The sequence below is a fragment of the Vulpes vulpes genome, chromosome 4, assembly GCF_048418805.1.
Source record: "Vulpes vulpes isolate BD-2025 chromosome 4, VulVul3, whole genome shotgun sequence".
NCBI classification, from domain to species: Eukaryota; Metazoa; Chordata; class Mammalia; order Carnivora; family Canidae; genus Vulpes; species Vulpes vulpes.
In genome coordinates this window covers 111,220,429-111,239,981 of record NC_132783.1, presented here as the reverse complement: position 1 = coordinate 111,239,981, position 19,553 = coordinate 111,220,429, and the positions used below count along the sequence as shown (strand labels likewise).

Genomic DNA, 19,553 nt, shown 5'->3' with positions numbered 1-19,553 from the left:
ATGTTACAGCTGCTCTTAAACGTGTGAGGAAAAATAAAGTGATAGGCCTAGGTGAAAAACTGATAGTACTGTCACCTTTTTCTGTGTTGAATTAAAGTATTGCTTAGTTAAGGGAAGAGACTGAGGCAGAACTAACTTATAGGAAGCTTACCTATTTTTGGCCCAAAACAGAGCTAATGTTTCAAATAAGGAAGATGAAGCTCTTTATCAAACTTCATATTTTTATGCTCTAAACGGTGAGGACAGAAATCTTTTTTCTTTTTAAATCAAGAGGGAAGGGTATATATCTGTTTTATTGTGTCAACTTAAAGTTTATAATCATTTAATTAATGACTAATGGTTAAAATAATATTCTTGAACCCACAAAAGTAAAAAATAGAAAAGAAGATCCCTAATATCCATATAATAGAAACCAAAAAGAGTACTTCATATATTTTCATATCCTATTTTTTTGGGGAAAAAAAGGAAAGTTATTTTGGTCTTTTGTATTTTTAATGATTCTTAAAATATATCCAGGAAGCTAAATGGATGCATAGGTGTCAGTTTGTCTTTGATACTCACTGTATCTGAATCCTCCAACACTGTCTGAGGAAACCCCAACATATTTGTCTTTGTTCTTCTTTGCCTTCTTTCGCTCTTCACGAAGCCTGTCGTCATCCTGGGCAAATTCAACCAATTCTTTCACCTTCTGGCGAATATTTATACCTTGATCTTTGCCATGCTCATCTGTGAGGATGGTAAGGGAGAAACAAAACCTTAAGAATTAATAAATATCAAACCCTTTAACACAAAAAACAGACATGAAAATTTCAACATAAAAAACCAACTTCAATATTTAAAATTAACAAAAAGAGGCAAATAGTGCTACTGAATTTCGTCATTTTCTCATCAGCAAATTCTAAGTCTTGAGATTCAATTCTGGCTTGTAAGAGCATGTAAAAGTGAATTAACAAGAACCACAGATACTGGTGCTATGTAAGATAAATTAAAGAGCTACTAAAAAGCATTACTAATGATGACCATATGAAAAAGACTTATATCCATAAATGTTTTCTTTTCCTACAGTAGTTTAACAACAAAAGATTCACTTTAACGTTTTAATGACTAAAATGTACCCAAATGCTTTGGTTTCCCCAATACAAGTTTGGAAACACTAATTACCAGAATTTAGTGTGTACCTGAAAAACTGAATTTTTAAAGTGCTTTCAACTGGGGTACACAACAAAATGAAATGTGGTTTATTCTGTATCCTCGTTCACATTCAAAACACACTCTGGCCTTGCTGCCTTTGCACAGTAAATATTATTTGGTGGGAGGAAAAAAAAAAAACCCAGCTTCAAACAGATGTGTGTGTTTTGGAGCTCTAACCTTTTCTTCCCATATGATTAAAGCTATTCCTTTATGGACACCACAGGGGACCAGTCTCCAGTGCATATTTTAATATAAACCCGAACACTCATGTTGTGTTGGTTCTGTTGTTATTAGCCAGTCTTTTCTGCAAGTTCTTGTCTTCACTAATTAATACTCTAGGGCCCCACGTCTTGGATTCTGCACTCGTCACACAACCAGCAATAGTCACATTCTAATTAGAGCAGAGAAGCTTCTAAGCTGGTTCAGGTGACTGACAACTCCAACTACTGTTTTAATTTGCTTATAAGGTTTTTCTATTGCTCACCTACAAAGTGGTAATTTTCCAGGGATCGCAAATCATAAATGTGTTCTCTGGCACTTGTAACAACACGCTCTGATCCATTCCTTATGAGGTAAGCTAGAAGCAGCAATGACTGTAAAAATACAAAGCACAAAATGATTTAACAAAATAAATTCTGGTAGAGCCTTGGTAAATGGTTAAAAAAAAATAATTCCAACATTAGCAAATAATCTTTGTGGGGGTAAGGGAGAGGGCAGGGGGAATGTCTTTACCTTATACTGGACTTTAAATACATAGTCAATTTGAAATTCCTCTTGTAACCACGGTAAATAATTATAAGCTGTCCATTGTTACCATGTGTCAAAAGATTAAGAAAAAATAGCTCTCTGATGTTAAGAAATACCTGAATGTATGATACAAATAAACACTAAGCTTCTAGAAAGTGGCTCAGTTTTTACTTTTCATCTAGGCAGTACAGAATGGTGAATTGTTAGAAACATCAGTTAAAGAGAACAATTATTTAGTAATTATATGATCCCATAGCATTTTCCCCAGATCAAATTAAATTTGGAAGTTAATGATGTGACTTTTGTTTCAGAAACTAGCTGCCAACAAATACGAGAAAATAAAGGTTTTATGGGATTTCTTTTTGGGGTGATGAAAAAATCCTGGTATTAGGTAGTGGTGACTGCTGCACGACTTTGTAAATACACTAAAAACCACTGAATGATGCATTGTGAACTTAACTTTGCTTGGAACAAACCTCACATAAAGAAATAGCAACTATTTTATCACAAATATTATATAAGCTAAAAGAATGACAGTGAATGTTTTCAGAAACAAATAACATCAAAAACATGAACTAAATAAAGCATTGCTCTTCAATCCTGGAAGTCAAAATGTTGCTTTCAAAGTTTCAGATATAAACATTATATGCCATTTTGAAAGCACAGAAATCTGAGTAGCAAGAAAATATGGCGGGTTTGGGAAACATGACAATCTTTAGAATTCTACATTAGGTATCTGATAAAAAGTACATATTTGGAAATTTACAATGTTAGAATTTTAATATGTTTTAGAATCTCTATATTTTAAACTAACATTTCTGGTGCAGAACATTGTGTTAAAATTATTATAAATTAGGCAAATTTTATGTAGAGATGAGAAACCATATTACACTGTGGTTTTCATTTTAATTGCTCATACACTAAATATGCATCCAACTGTGGATTCATTACTTTTGATATGCAAATATATTTTTGGTAGGAAAAATCTTAACTACTAAATGAAGATATTTTTAAGTATTATTAACATTAATTTTAAACATTTTACATTCAGAATAGTTGTTTATGGTGACTAGCAAATCTTCTTTTACCTGTTTAAGAATATCCTAAGATTTAATGTCCTTCATAATCACTTATGTATGCATATCTCAAAATTTCAAGCATTTGTTTTCAACATGTCAAGTAATAAAAACAAAATGATGTCCATACCTTGTAAACTCTTCTCCAATTTTTTTTGTTGTCTTTTAACATTCGTGACCAAAGCATGTTCATAAGTTCTGGAAATTGTTCATACATAAATGTAGCCCTGGAAAAGAATAATTTTCCTCAAGACTTTGCAATACATTAATTTTAACAGTAGATGGCAGACTTGTTCTAAGTTACTGTGTTTTCCCAAAGAGCTTAAAAAATTTAATAAGCTTAATACAAAAAATTTAGATATGTTTCCATAAAATATTTTTCTCATAGTTTGTACAATGTCTAGGACACATGTAAACCCCACTAATTAATCTCATCCTTTACAAGTCCTTTACTTACCAGGATGGTGGTCTAGATGCTCATCAAAAAAAATTTCCTAACTTTATTTCAAATTATTTTATACATTTGTCAAAATTTTATAAAAAGCTACAGTAAGTCTCTAAACTTCGTTGAAAAATTTGGTAATACTTTTTCGAGCTAATTTTTAAGGGGAAATGGGACTCTGCGTAAAACTTCCTCCATTAATATCTGAATAATTATGCAAAATTTGTATCTGGCAGCTAAACTGTTTAAAACTGAAAGCAAATTTTGTATTTCTATGTAAAGATAGTTGGATTCTTTCTGCACTGCTGAGTCAAATTATCACTTACTTGGCAATCTCTCCCATGAGTTGCCCAGAAGGTCCCCAAGGATCATCATTCGTTGCTTCTCGAACCTTAGACTCGATCTCTGAATAATTCATAACCACATTGGTGCTGCAGAGAAAAAAAAATGCACGCACATACACACAAAGATTAGCATCAAAACTGAGAAACACATGAAAACTTAATAATGACACTACTGGGTGTCCTAATGAGATACCTCTACAGGGTGGGAAAGAAAACATCTTTTGTGCATAAGCTATTTCGAGGATACTATAAAACACATTTAAGTTATATTTAAGAAAATTTTATTATTCCATTAGCCTCCCAGAATACAGATGAGAGATTACATTAGAGCTGGCATAAGTCCAGTAAAAAATGGCTTTGGGTCAAATTAAAAAGGAAACTGAACATGCTAGAGTCTATTATAAAACTAAGTTGTCACTTTTCCAACCAGATCTGGTTTACATGTACTCTTGCTTTAACAGAATTTCTATAAATTAATCAGAAAAATTATATAAGAGCAGAATATGGGCAGCCCCAGTGGTGCAGAGGTTTAGCACAGCCTGCAGCCCGGGTTGTGATCCTGGAGACCCAGGATCGAGTCCCACGTTGGGCTCCCTGCATGGAGTCTGCTTCTCCCTCTGCCTATATCTCTGCCTCTCTCTCTCTCTCTCTCTCATGAATACATAAATAAATAAAATCTTAAAAAAAAAAGAGAGAATATTATCTATATTTCATTAAAAAAAGCAATGACAAACTTCTAAAATTCTAGAAATTCTAAAAATATTTAAAATTGCTATTAAAATTTAACTGTAATCACTTGGTCTTTTTTCACTTATTTTTTAAAAATTAATTTATTTATTTTATTCATTCATGAGAGACACAAAGAGAGAGGAAGAGACACAGGCAGAGGGAGAAGCAGGCTTCCTGCAAGGAGCCCAATATGGGACTTGATCCCAGAATCACACCCTGAGCCGGAGGCAGACGCTCAACCACTGAGCCTCCCAGGAATCCCTTTTTTCGCTTATTACATCACATACATTTCCTATGTCACTAGTTACCATAAGCCTCACTTTTGATGGCTACATAATATTCAATCAAGAGATTGTATGATAACATTTAACTTTCACTTAAGACTTCAGTAGTGGTCAGTCAAGAACATAGGTTCTAGGAGTCAGAAAGATTAGACTCCAATTACTGTGTGACTTTTGGCAAAAGTATTCTTTTTTTTCTCTTTTAAGATTTTATTTATATATTCAGGAGAGTAGAGAGAAAGGGAACACAAGCAGGGGGAGCAATAGAGGGAGAAGGAGAAGCAGGCAACATGCTGGGCTCGATCCTAGGACCTTGATCATGACCTGAGCCAAAGGCAGATAGATGCTCAATGAACAACCCAGGCACCCCTGGCAAAATTATTCTGTCTATATTCCAGTTTCCTCAAATGCAAAATGGGAGTAAGTAAGAATACTACCTCAAAGGGTAGCATCTCAAATGGTTTCTATTAGCACAGCATGAGACACACAGGAATTGCTCAATACAGGTTAGCTGCTATTACTATTATTTTTACAGACAACAATCACCTATTAGAAGAATTTAAAAATATTAATATTTTTATAAGAATGATTTAACTTTGAAAAGGGCACCTTAAAATTAAGATACAAGATGGCAGCAAAATGTTTGCTTATTAAAACAATTTCCATACTCCTATGAACTTAAGAATTGAAAGACATTCTAAGGAATAAAGAAATGCTGTGGAAATGTGACAAACTGTAGCAATATTCATTTGACATCTAAAGCTCCTATTATTACTGAGAGCACTTATAATAGATGCTTATGAATATGGTCATTCGAATCTTCAATTTTAAAGCCTTCAATTAAGCCTTAGAAATAGAGAAAAATCAGAATTTGTTAACTATTACATCCATATACCCTACTCTTGCTGTATGGTTTTTCAGCTATCAAAAACTTATATTTTTTTCAGCTATCAAAAACTTATATTTTTCAAAGGAAGAAAGGTTTGATTATAATTGGTATTCAAACCTGTTTCTCAAATATAAAGAAATACGAATTTTAAATTCATTGCAAACATTTCCCTTTCTTTGCCCTTAAAGAAAGAGACTAATAAATGGTTTTGGGTCAAATTTTAAAGGAACCATTACACATATAAATATGACTTGCCAAATCACAGAATAAATCTAGCTTCTAGATTTACATTTGGAATACTATTCTACTAAGAAGAAAAGTGAAATCCTATTACTTTCTTTCAAATTTTGGAGAAAGCTGCCTCCTAAAATATCAACTAGTTTGATAACAAATACAAATTGTTTCCCTGTGACATAACTTCTACTGCCTCCTTTAAAAATTAAGACTATTAAAGAATGAATTTTCATAAAAACCCAGTAATGATTCTATTGACAATAATTTTATGTATAAATACAAAGGACTAACATTTTCCCTAATTTCTTCCACAACGGAAACAAAATAAAATCAAGGCAGCCAATGACATATGCAATTTAAGATGCCACAAAATGATGGATTTCAAAATGCTTTTGTTTATCCTAGTGGCTGAAGAATGCGTGGTTTAGGCTGTTATAAGTGTCAACATGCAGCTGTGGGAATGAACAATAGCAATTAGGATTATAATTCACCCAAGCATTTCATTACCAAGAATGCACTTAAAATCTGTTTGCATTGTTTAATTTGCTAGAGAACAAGATGAAAGGAGTTAATCTCTAGTCCATGCACATGAAATATTTTTACTAGAGCCTTCATAAATGCTGTAGCTTTCAGAACACTACTTTCCTTGTTCAAGCTACAAAAGCCCATGGGTCAAATGAGAAAGGTCCTGTTTCTCTAACCCTTCACAAGATTCTTAGCTGAAGGCCTGTGTGTTTGAGTGCTGTGTGTTTACAGGGAGAGGTGGCAGAGAGCCAATAATTTAAGAATCTCCTTATTTCTTTGGTTGAAAAACAATGGGAACTATGTAAAATGACAACTTAGCATTAGAACACTTACAATATAGTTACAAAGTGTATCCACAAAAAGATATGGCAGTAAAAACAAACAGTAACAAAGTTACAATACTTCCACAAAGAAAATCAGGCTCTATTTTAAAGACATTTTCCAGTGAAAACTGCTGCTTCAGAAACTGCAAAGAACTCTTAAGATGAGATCCAATGGCCATAAAGAATTCCAAAACAAAGTATTTTTAAGCTGTACCTAATTCAGAAACAAATGTAAACTAAAACAAACAAAACATGACACTGTATAGTTTGGCCCTATTCCAGCTCACTTAAAAATAACTATTTCTAAAAAGGTAGAAATGGCATTTTGATCCTTCCTTTCCCATGTTTTCTGCTGCCCTCAATCCACACCCTACCCATAATTCCAGTGACCTTTTCAAAAAAGGAGAATAACCCCTTCCCTTCACCAAAAAAAGAAAAGTAAAAAAGAAATTATCTCCAGATGTGAAAGGAAAAATAGCTAGTTTAATTCCTAAAATTTCTGATTGACAAAAAAAAAAAAAAAAAAAAAAAGTTTTAAAAATACTTCAGACACTAGAGGGGGCTCTTCCAACAGTTTTTTAACACACAAAACTCAGACAAAGGTCTAGGATGTGTTCTGCAAACAAAATTACAGGAAATTATCAGGAAATAACCAAAGAGTGAAGAATGTCAGAAGCTGCTCGTGTTCTGAAGATTTTACCTTAGAGCAATATTGAATCACTGCTTTTTACAAAGTTAAAATCCACAATTAAAATCGTTATTGTCTGTATTAGTAAGGTTCTTTATTGCATCTATAAGTGCTTTTACATTTGCTCCTCACAACACCCCAACAGGTAGGGCAGGACTAAGGGAGTCCCCAGTGAGAGTACTTAACCCTGGACAACTCAGCATCGCTCACTCACTAGATCTTTAATGCCAAATGCTGAAAGTTACTGCCTTCAAATTCTGTACATATGCTTCTATGGCTGTGTCCACATAGCCAATGTTCAATTATTCAAGGATTGATTATTCACTTTGTAAATTATTAGTGTTCATTTTGGCTCTCCTCTTTATTCCTCATTTTCTATTTATTTCACCTGTCTCTACTGATAAAATACCAAGAAATTTTATTTAACAAGTTTGGGTCCAGATTTTAGAGGCAAGACTCTGGTTGAAAGTAAAAGCTAAAATGGGGCTTCTTTTCTTTCTTTCTTTTTTTAATTTATTTTTTTAATTTTTACTTATTTATTTTTTTAATTTTTATTTATTTATGATAGTCACAGAGAGAGAGAGAGAGAGGCAGAGACACAGGCAGATGGAGAAGCAGGCTCCATGCACCGGGAACTCGACGTGGGATTCGATCCCGGGTCTCCAGGATGGCGCCCTGGGCTGAAGGCAGGCGCTAAACCGCTGCGCCACACAGGGATCCCTATTTTTATTTATTTATTTATGATAGAGAGAGAGAGAGAGAGAGAGAGAGAGGCAGAGACACAGGCAGAGGGAGAAGCAGGCTCCATGCACCGGGAGCCCGACGTGGGATTCGATCATGGGTCTCCAGGATCGCGCCTTGGGCCAAAGGCAGGTGCCAAACCGCTGCGCCACCCAGGGATCCCTAAAATGGGGCTTCTATTCATAGATGATCAATGCTTCTTCTAATCTGCATTAATGAATGACAAGAAAAAATTTGAACAGACCTTATTGATATTTGTTCTTGTTAAAAGTTCAATATGCTTTGTTAAAACAAAACTATACACCAAGAGAAAAGGTAAAGCTTAGGTATCATTCAGTTCTACCTGCAACAAAGGAATAAGGAAATTGAAACAGACTGATTTAAGTATTTTCCCTAGGTTGTCTTAATTTTACTTCCTTTTCAAAAAATAGAGTCATATTTTTAATGTTTTCTTCTTTTAGTTTTAAACATATTATATAAAGACTTCATTCTGAGATCAGGAAAATATTTAGCAGTTATTTTCTTTTAGATCTTTAAGTTTAATTGTATACATGCATATGTATATCCATCCACACTTGCAGACAGAGTCCATGTAACAGGAAAACAGGCAGCAAGAGACAGAGACACAGTGTTAAAAGTAATGGTTTTAAATGGTATTTTTTTTCTTTATACTTTCCTGTATTTTCTGAATTTCCTCCCATGAACAGTATACTATAATCAAGTGAAAAGTATTAAATGCTCCTAAAAATAAAAAGTACTGTATCATCAGTACATGTATTGTCATTAGCAACTTTTTAACTCTTTATAGGCAAATAAGCATCATGGTAGACCATGGAAAGTATAATTTATACTTATAAAGTTTCCTTTTATCAGGCTAATAAGGGCAGCAAACTAGTAACTAAAATGTACTTATACACACTATAACATGTATACCAAGTGCTGCATGTGTAAAACTACAGGAACAATTTAAGTGCCTAATATTAAAATTAACATGTTTTTAAGAAACACTTCTAGAAAAGAATGATTCCTGAACATTAAAACTTATATTTAAAAGCCACCTCTTTATCTCAAAGTCACAAAGGTTTCAGAAAACACTTTTATGATACAGGTAAAACTATTATGTTCCTTGTAAAGTATCAATCTTTCAATAAGTTAAAAATAATAACACACCCATAAAATAAACACTGAAAAAGAAAGTTTCCTCAGGTAACAAATTTTTTTTTATGCTCGTTCCTTTTTTTTTTAAGCTTCCTGCCAAGACATTAGGAAAATAGTTTTAAGAATACTTGCTCTAAAAGTTTGATTGTAGACCATGTTATATTCATTTTTCATCAAGGGATGGCTTTTACCATATTACCCTTATGTGCAAGCTGAATATTTTATTCAGTATAATAATACTCTTATTATTTTTTAAAGATTTTATTTATTTGACGGAGAGAGAGAGAGAGAGCACAAGCAGGGGGACCAGCAGGAAGCCTAATGTGGGGCTCCATCTCAGGACCCTGGGATCATGACCTGAGCTGATGTTTAAGCGACTGAGCCACCCAGGTGTCCCCAATACTCGTATTTTAAAATCAAGTAACATGTATTACAGTCCTGTGAACAGAATCAGATTTGTGATCAACAACCAAAAAGTCTAGGACTCCTAAATCCAACAAATCCGTAACTCTCATTGTTATCAGAAATCTGAAATTGGTTATATAGAACAGTGTGAGGAGGTGGGAAAACTGATTCATTTGCTTGGCTGGATATTTGCTACCCATATAAAAAAAAAAAAAAGCCTTCTTGATCTGAAAAAGCAATAAAAAATCTTAACACAAGAAATGGTTCAGTAGAAGAATTAATTTAATGTCACTAAAACAAATATTATCATATTTGATTATATAATATCTTAGGTAAAAAATAAAGTAATATAAGGAATCAACTACAGTGCTCCCTCCACACCAGAAGAAGAAACCTAATAAAATAAATATTGGAAAGTAGAGAAGAAAAACTATAACAAACCTAATGCTGGCCACTCTCTCCAGTGCTGCCATGCTGTCATTATCAGCAGCAGCCCCTTCTACCAAATAGAAAAAATGAGTGAGCAGAGAGGAAAAATATATTTTATAGCAACTCATTGGTAGAGAAGTTAAATAAACTCACTCAGTAGCACATGATTAGTAAACAACTGATGTTTAAATTCTTCTAGGTTTCCTAATTTCAAAGCCCATGTTCTATTATGCCACAATTCCCTAAAATTAGAGAACTGGGTAAAATCATATGACCTAAAAGAAAAACTTGCTAATTAATACATTAAGATGTCATCTGGGCACCTGGGTGACTCAGTCGATAAGTGTCCAACTCTTGATTTCAGTTCAGGTTACAATCTCAGGGAAGTGAGATGGAACCCCCATCAGGCTCCATGCTGAGTGTGGAGCCTGCTTAAGATTCTCTCTCTCCCTCTCCCTCTGCCTCCCACCCCCCACTTTCTTAAAAAAAAAAAAAAGATGACATCACAAACTGTGCTACTAAAAGAACTAAATGTTGATTTAATCTCTAAAGAAATATATTACCAATCATGGAAATTACATTTTCTTCAGCTTTACTAAATCTTAAATACAAAGTATCCCAACTGCAAAAGAGGAAGCCAACATGCCCTACCCAAATACAAATTCTCTTAAAAGCAAGGTAAAAAAAATAGTTTGAAAACTGAAATTGAAGACATCAAAAATCTGAGACTCTCTTATCCATTCTTTTGAAGTAACAAGATTTCAGGAGAGTAACCTGGTTACTTAAAAAACATGCCCTATTTCAATCCACTTATATCATAAATATGTGGGATGCTCATGTGCATATTATTTATGACTTCACCTATTTACACAAAGGACCACGCTGGATTATGCACCTTCTGTTTTCCTCTTTACTTTTCAAGAGGGAACACTAAAAGACTAAATGCTGAAACATGAAACTCTGCTTTTAAAAGAGCCATCAAGAATCTACACTGAAATACTACACCTCATCCTTTAGCCATCATAGGAAAAAAATATTAACACCAGATAAATATTAAAGAACAGTTTACTGACAGGTTTTATGAGAAAGGAGAAGAGTTCCACAGTTTACTTTTTAAAGCTCCAACTTTTTGAAGTTCTTTTTAAGGTAATTCTGGATACTCAAAGATCAAGTTAGATACTGTAACTGGGTACCTACAGCATTTTAAAAACATAGTACAGACAAAAAAGCTACCTAATTCCAAACACAAACTGCCTGCCTCTGCTGAGAAAACCACAGAAAATGTACTGATGTTCAAAAACACCCTTTCAATTTTCCTTCCCCATATGATATAATAGAAAAGTACCTCTAGCTGATGTAATTCTAACTGAAATTCTAATTATTTAAAGTTGTAAGAAAATTAAGGGCTATAACATACTCTTTGCGAAGCCAAAAACTATTCTTCCATCATTCTACCACCAAATTCTGTGATCCATTCTGATTGATGTTGGCCTTCAATTTCAGTAATAGTTCCATCCAGTACTTTCATGGGGTTGGGAAACTGAGAGTACAAAATTGAATCACTCTTGACGTTTTCCTATTATTGAACATTTTTAATTGGTAACGGCTCAACATTCTTGTAATCGTAACTCAAATTTTTAGTCTGCATTTGTACTGTTTATAAAGTAGAAAGATAAATTTTATAAAAATATATTTTCATTTTTTTGCAGGGGACAGGAGCAAATTAAAATTAAACACTAAACATACTCTGCTGGTAGAAAAAACTAAGAACAAACCTAACATTTGTTAACAATAAAACCTTTGTTTACTATCAAAATTATGAACACAAATGTTTGTACAGACTCCTGATAGTCTTCCAGATTCGATCAAGAGTTTTAAAGTATTCTGTACATATTACACTTCCCCAACACAGGGTAACCAATAATTAAATTCATCAAGTTTTCTTTCTTAGGTATGAAACTTATGCATGGCAGAAAACTCATAATTTTTTTTTCTACCGATTCCATATAGATTTGATCATGTCATCAGTCCAAGGTACTACCAAACCCAATGAGTTCCTCTCTAAACACGCTTTATAAAGCTACTATTTTTCATCTATTAATCATCATTTTCTTAGGCTCTGCCACATTCACTACCAGTACTTTCTTGAGTTGTTTTTCTCAAAGAAATTAAGTTACGACAGCCACAGAGCTGCCCCGTGGATTTCAGTGCCTGGTTTAGCTAAGTGACTCGTTTCTACACATGTAAATCAGATTTGGATCATAACAAAATTATACATTATTTTCTGTTAACAAGTCTAAATCTGTTTTAAAAAGTCAAAACTCAACAGAGAAATCAAGAATCCTCGGCACCTGAGTGGCTCAGCATCCGACTCTCAGTTTCAGCTCAGGTCACAGTCTCAGGGTTCTGGGATCGATTTCCCTGTCAGCTCCATGCTCAGCTCAAGTGTGCTGGAGATGATCTCTGTTTTCTTCTCCCCCCAACCCCCACTGGCCCACTCTCTCTCTTTCTAAAATAAATCTCTAAAAAAAAAAAAAAAAAAAGAAGAATCTACTGTATTTTAGAAAGGAGAATGGTTACAGCGTAAGAAATGTAATGCAAAAAGTATTTAAGAACTTTTATCAGTAACTGCCATTAGCCAACTTATGACATATTTTCTCTTCTAATCTGAAAATATGCCTATTACAGATCATCACTACTCCAAACGAGATCCTTATCTAAAGATTTCAAGCTTTGGGATGCCTGGGTGGTTCAGCGGTTGAGCATGTCTGCCTTGGGCTCAGGGCGCCATCCTGGAGTACCAGGATAAAGTCCCATATCAGGCTCCCTGCACGGAGCCTGCTTCTCCCTCTGCCTGTGTCTGTCTCTACCTCTCTCTATGTCTCTCATAAATAAATAAAAATAATAAAATAAAATAAATAATAAATAAAATCTTTAAAAAATAAATAAATAAAGATTTCAAGCTTAAAAAGTGGCATTCCCACTCCATACAAATTGTACATTAAATAAATACTTGGTCCCTTGCTTATGGAAGATTACCTAATATTCCAGGAGAATTTCCAGTACTGATTCTGTTATCAGTTTACAAAAGTAAAAACTAATCACTTACATCTAAAATTTCTGGGATTTCTAACCACTGACACATTCATCACTTAAATGTAAAGCTGTCATAAGACGTAACTAGCAGAACTAATGCCTTATGAACTTTTTCCCAAAAAACACCACAGAAAATCATTATTTTATGGTTTATATAGAATGCAAGGTCAGGAAAGGTTACACAAAATGAGTAAGTCTTAAAGGAGTCAACACTGCAAATTTAGTTTCCCATGGAAAACTATGTACCAGATTAGAATGTATATGTAAATTGATCAAAGATAAAAACTTATGGAAACAGTGACTAAAATACCTTTTCATATTAAAAAGTCATTAATTATTTATAGTCCAACATAAAGTCTTTAGGGAAACACTAGAAGCCGCACATAATTATTCCAATGCTTCAAAAAATTTAGGAATTGATCCAAAACAAAAAATACTTAAAACCAGGATGGTAGTTGGATTTCTGCCCCTCAAAGTCTGTCGTTTAATTCTCTTTTCCAACAGTTACGAACCTCTTGATCACTATTAAGTGTGACTTAAACTGGCCATTTTTCAAGGAAATAGTTTAGTAATTTATGTAACAGATGTGCAAGAAAAACTACATGAATGAGAGTAAGCCAAGAAAAACATCCTGATGTCCACAACTAAATTATGACCTGTGGGAGGAAGAAACTATAAAATTATTTCCCTTTCCTTACAACTTCAGTGGTTAGCAATACCAAATAAAATAATCCATTTGATAGCAACCTATTTTCAAATATTGAAATAGGCCCTGGCTCCAGGAACTGTTCTAAAACATAAAGCCACCCTATTGGAAAATACTACACATTTATGTATTTTCATAATCTACTTCAGCTTTTATGGCTATTTTGTAGAAAAGCAAAGTAATATGTATATTAATTGACCAATAATTTATTAGAAATTAATAGGGCCCAGGTGCTTGGGTGGCTCAGTTGGTTAAGTGTCTGCCTTCAGCTAGGTCATGATCCCAGGGTCCTAGGATTGAGCCCCACATTGGGCTTCCTACTCAGCAGGAAGTCTGCTTCTCCCTCTCCCCCAGCTCATGCTCACATGCTCTCTTTCTCTCTCAAATAAATAAAATCTTAAATTAATTAATTAATTAAAGGGCCCAAATGCTCTCAGATCCCTGGACAAATAACCACTTTGTGTCTTAAGGCTCCTCATCTCAGATAGTTCCTATGTGTAAAAGAAATGAAATGAAAAGTGTACCTACCATTTAGCACACATCGTTATTTTTCTATCAGTATTTAGTTTGAAGATATTCTTTATATGGCCCCTTACAGTAAACTAGCATAAGTATATTACTCACATCTCATTCATTGTTGCAGAACTTTGTAGCCACTGTAACTAGCAGCCTATCTGACCCACAGTATAGACACTGAAATGAAGATTTTAAGGACAGAAGTATATAGCAAGGCATAAACAACTTTATTATTAAGAAGTAGCCAAAGGAAAAAAAAAAAAAGGTAGCCAAAGAACTGAAAATGAGTATTACTAAGAAATAGGACAAGTATTCATTAATACAAGCCCCAGCACAGAACTGCTATTTTACACTTAAGAGAATTTGTACTTTGAAGTTCATTCTCCTTATTAATCTTGGGGGACACCTGGTGGCTCAGTGGTTGAGTGTCGGCCTTTGGCTGAGGGCATGATCCCAGGGTCCTGGGATCGAGTCCCGTACCAGGTTCTCCACAAAGAGGCTGTTTATCCCTCTGCCTATGTCTCTGCCTCTGTGTCTCTTATGAATAAATAAATAAAATCTTAAAAAAAAAAAACAACCTTGGAGTATACCATCTACTGTGAGCTACAGTTTTAATTTACATAAAGTAGCAATTTCCCCTTTAGCGGTAATCTGAACATCAGCTGATAAAATAAAAAGTGTCTTTGGGATTCACTAAGCTCATTTATATCTACTACTGGAGTTGCACATCCCAAAGCAAATTATACCAAAAACAAAGACTTCTAAGCTATTATAATAAGAAGGGAAATTATCTAGCATGAGGTTTTAGGTCAACAAGTCAGGAATATCAGAAGCTGCAGAATTCTGAGCTTTCAAAATGCCAAAAAAAAGGTCATATAATTCACTCTATGAGGTGGCTGGCTGAACAAAGCATTTTAGAAGGGCCACGATACCTGGTTTCTATATCCTGTTTCCTCTGCAAGAACACAAATCATTAAACTAAGAAATATCTGCCTGTTAATGCGTCTTGATGCCTTATATAAAAGTCCTTCTATTCTCCCTGTATCACAGGTGCTGCTGCTACTATGAGCTAGGAAGCAGATGACAGGCTTACAAAAAAGCTGTCCCAACCACTGGCTAGATCCATGATGCTGAAGAGTTATTTTCCAGAGAAGAAGTCTGGTGGGAATAAGATGGGGGAGGGAATGTTCTATAGCTGGCAAAAGAAAAGGAGATTGTTAGGTGGTTCAGGAAAGCAGGATAAAAAGCTGTTTCCAAAATTTGGTATTAATGGTGCTTGGAACAATATAGCAAGAGAACAGGAAGAGGCTGCCATAGTAGAAAATACTTTCCTTTCACTGCTATAGAAAAAGAGCTCTCAAAACACAAAACTGATGAACACTAACCACTATCAACTATATAAAAACAATTGTGCATGTGGACAAAACCTAGAAGGAAAAAAACCCCACAAAAAACAGTGTGTGAGGAGATACATTTGTTTAAAATTTTATATAGTGAAAAAATTGATCTTCTTTTAAAGAAAAGGAAAACAGCATTTGTATATAAAACCTCTCTTGTCCCATGGCTGAGCTGATTTAATTCTGCTGAGGATCAGTTTCCGCTCCCCTGGCTCAGCAGCCTGTATGTTATATCAGTGCCCTGTCTGCAAAGATAAAAGCTTTCTCAAGACCGCTTTGGATGGAGGACCAGAAGGGAAGAGTGTCATGTTGCTGTCTTTTGGCTAGCTGCAGAACAGTGCTGGAGACTATTCCCTAAGAATGCCAGCCCCAAACCAAATCTATTTTCTACTTCCTGCTGATTCTTTTTTATTGTCTATCTCCATAACTTTTAAGATTTCCATTTTTATTTTCTTCTAAAACAGTACTTTAGTTATCTTGTGAAACATGGTAAGGTTTGGGAGATGTTATGTAAAACAAAGGCAATTTTTATTACTATAGCGCTTCCCAGAGACTATATTCTAACATGCATTGAGAGTCTCCAAGAGGGGACTATATCTGCATCTTTCATCCCACCACTCTTGTTTTTAGTATCTGTTACTTATTTTTTCTTGATGGATAGCTTTTCCTTTAACCTTTTTTATTTTTATGTCTTTAAATTCTTACCTGATGGCTAACTTTCAAGCCTTTCATCTTGTTTACATATCACTTATTTTTATATTAAAAAAACCTCCTGACTGATCCTTACTATCTTGTCTCATCAATTTTACTTTTTGTGCCTTTTCCACTGGGTTTTAAAAAAAACTCTTAAACTTTATTCCAATCTCTTCAAAGTTCCTATTTTTAGCTTTAACTGTTGTTAATTCTTAAACCTCTTTTAATAACCCTATATTAAACATCTTTCCTTTTTTCCTGTATGTCTTATTTATAATGCACTGCTGAATGACCAAAACAGAACAAAGAGCTCAAGAAAAGAAAGGGATTGCTTCTTCTCATAGTCCCTTATCCTCATACTGACTGCTGCTTTTCTGGGGCCCCTGATGTGGGGGTAACATTTTTTACAAGAATTGATAAAATACGTATATGAGATACTCAAAAAGAAATTAGCTTCATCAAGTCCCAAGGGTGAAAAAAAAATTCTTCTTACAAATTTGAGCTGCTTTTTAACAATAAAATATTAGTTTCCATGTATTTGTGAAGGAGAAACATGAAGGCAGCTTCATAATTTCTCATCCTGAAAAATTATCTGAAGGCACATCATAAAGCTGGGTAGGCTGCATGCAGTTGTTGGATGTTTGGAGTTATCTTTGCAAGCCTTTTCCCACAATGCCTACTTCCTGTTAATTTCCAAGACCTGCTCGTTCTGCATTAAAAATACAGGTACTCATCTCTAGCCTAGACTTTGATAAAAGCCTTTTAACAATCTCTCCATCTGTGTGTATTCTCTCTTTATTCATCCTTAAAACAGTGACTAGATTCGGTTTCCTAATATTTAGTGTTGGTCATGTTGGTCTACCACAAATTCATCAACACTTTACCCATTTTCCTCTTCATGTATCAGTGGACAGTACCATCTACAGTTACGGCTTCAACATTGTAATTGATTACTTCCCTCCCTTCTTCTTATCCAGTATCAAATCCATTCCCTGGCTTTTTCTCCTCTAGTTCATAAGTATCTCTAATATATCCATCTACTTCTCCTTACCCACACTACCACTACCTTAGACCAGGGTCATGACCATTTCTCACTCAGATTATTGCCAACAATCTTGTAATTAATGTCTCTGCTTCTCCTCTATCTCCCATCAGGTTAGGGCCAGATCAGCTCTTGCTGAAATACAAATCCTATCTAAGCTCTCATTTTAAATCCTACAGTCTTCCTTATTTACCTTCAAGATGAAGTCCAAATTCCTTAACACAACACAAAAAGGTCCTTCATGCAAGGGATCAGCTTACTTTTTCAGTCCCATCACTGTCAATTCTCACCTCTAGGCCTCTGTACAAACCATTCCCTGTCTGAAAAGTCTTCTGCCTACCAATTCCTGCCCTGGCCTCACTTCACTTTACCATCAGGTTTTGGTTTAAATGTCACTTCCTCTAAGAAACCTTTAACTCTGGGGATCTGCTGATATGCCCTTCATACCACCCTGTTCTTTATCTTGACGGGAAACTAAAACTAGTGTACTATAACAGGCATGTTTGTTTTGTCTCCCTCCCTCTCTAGACTGAAAACATTCAGAGGACACAAACTATCTTTCTCACTTAAAGATCCCCAGTGCCTATAACAGGCTTGGTGATAGCCGATGCTCAATAAATATATATTGAGTAATTAAACAAATAGCTTAAATAACTTCTTTCCTGACTACACATGTCCTGGTGATCAGGACATGCCTGATCTGGCCTCCATCTACCTGTCTAGCCTTTCCTCCCATTACTTGTTTCATTTCCTTTATGAGATAAATTATTGTATTGTATTGTAATAATTACTGTGTTACTAACTGAAATTTAAATATGCCCTTTCTTATCTCAGTAACTGTTCACTCCTGGAATCATCTTCCAGTTAAATTCAAACCCAGTTTTTAACAAAGATACAAAAATGAAGCTTACCTGATTCCTTCTAATCCATGGATTAGAACCTCCCCTTCCTATGATGAAATAAACACTGCATTTATAATTCTTCTGAATTATATTGTGCCCTGTATAATAGCTATGAACTTAATTTCCCCTTAAAACATTAAATTTTTAAAAAACAAGTATACAGTTGATTCTCTTATTTGAGGATTCTGTGTTTGTGATTCTGCTCACTAAAATGTTCTTATAATGCTAAAATCAATATTCACAGCACTTTCATGGTCACTTGTGAATATGTGACTCAAATAAAAAATTTGAGTCATCTGTGTGCACATTCCCAGGTGAGGTCAAAAAGGTGAAGTTCTGCCTTGTTTTAGTTCTCATACTGTAAACCAGTATCCTTTCTCCCATCTATGCAATGACATGATTTTTCACATCTTTGTGCTTTTTATTGGTGATTTTGCTGTTTAATGACCCTCAAGCCTGGTGCTGAGGTGCTGTCTGGAGTTTCTTTCTTTTTTTTTTTTTTCTTTTTTTCTGTCTGGAGTTTCTAAGTGTAAAAGGCTGTAAAGTGCCTTGCAGAGAAAAATACCTTGTCAGATAAGCTTTGTTCAGGTATGAGGTTGTTGGCCCTGAGCTCACTGTCACTGAATCAACAAGATATGTATTAAATGAGATGTGTTCATATAGAAATAGACACAAAACATGGTTATGCATTGACTGCATGATGAAAATGTGAATAGAGGCTCACAGGAACCAAACTCGGGAACAATGGTTTAGTATTTGCTAATTCAGTGTTTGTGGTGACTTTGTAAAACCTATGCAAGAAATAAATGCCCGTATCATATATTATGCATTTTTATTTCCCTCTCAGTACCTAACCATGAATACCTCATGTAAAATGTGTATTTAATAACTGACCAGTGAATACATAAATGGAATCTGTAGTCTCTTAGTAACAGAGAGGGGGATGGAAGACAAATCCAGATTAAGATATGAATACAGGGGGCTAAAATAAACACCCTC

General features: G+C 34.6%; 1 protein-coding gene across 3 annotated transcripts in view; it reads right to left on the bottom strand.

Annotated features, from left to right (window-relative positions):
• The window catches only part of CLINT1 (clathrin interactor 1), a 58,369-nt gene that overhangs the window by 23,963 nt on the left and 14,853 nt on the right, over positions 1-19,553 (bottom strand). For all 3 annotated transcript variants that reach the window (XM_072756740.1, XM_072756738.1, XM_072756739.1), the window contains exons 2-5: positions 3,783-3,887; positions 3,145-3,241; positions 1,676-1,784; positions 562-726 (exon numbers count right to left, since the gene is read on the bottom strand). In XM_072756740.1, coding sequence (XP_072612841.1) covers positions 562-726; positions 1,676-1,784; positions 3,145-3,241; positions 3,783-3,887 — 476 coding nt within the window. The remainder of the gene's footprint in view (positions 1-561; positions 727-1,675; positions 1,785-3,144; positions 3,242-3,782; positions 3,888-19,553) is intronic.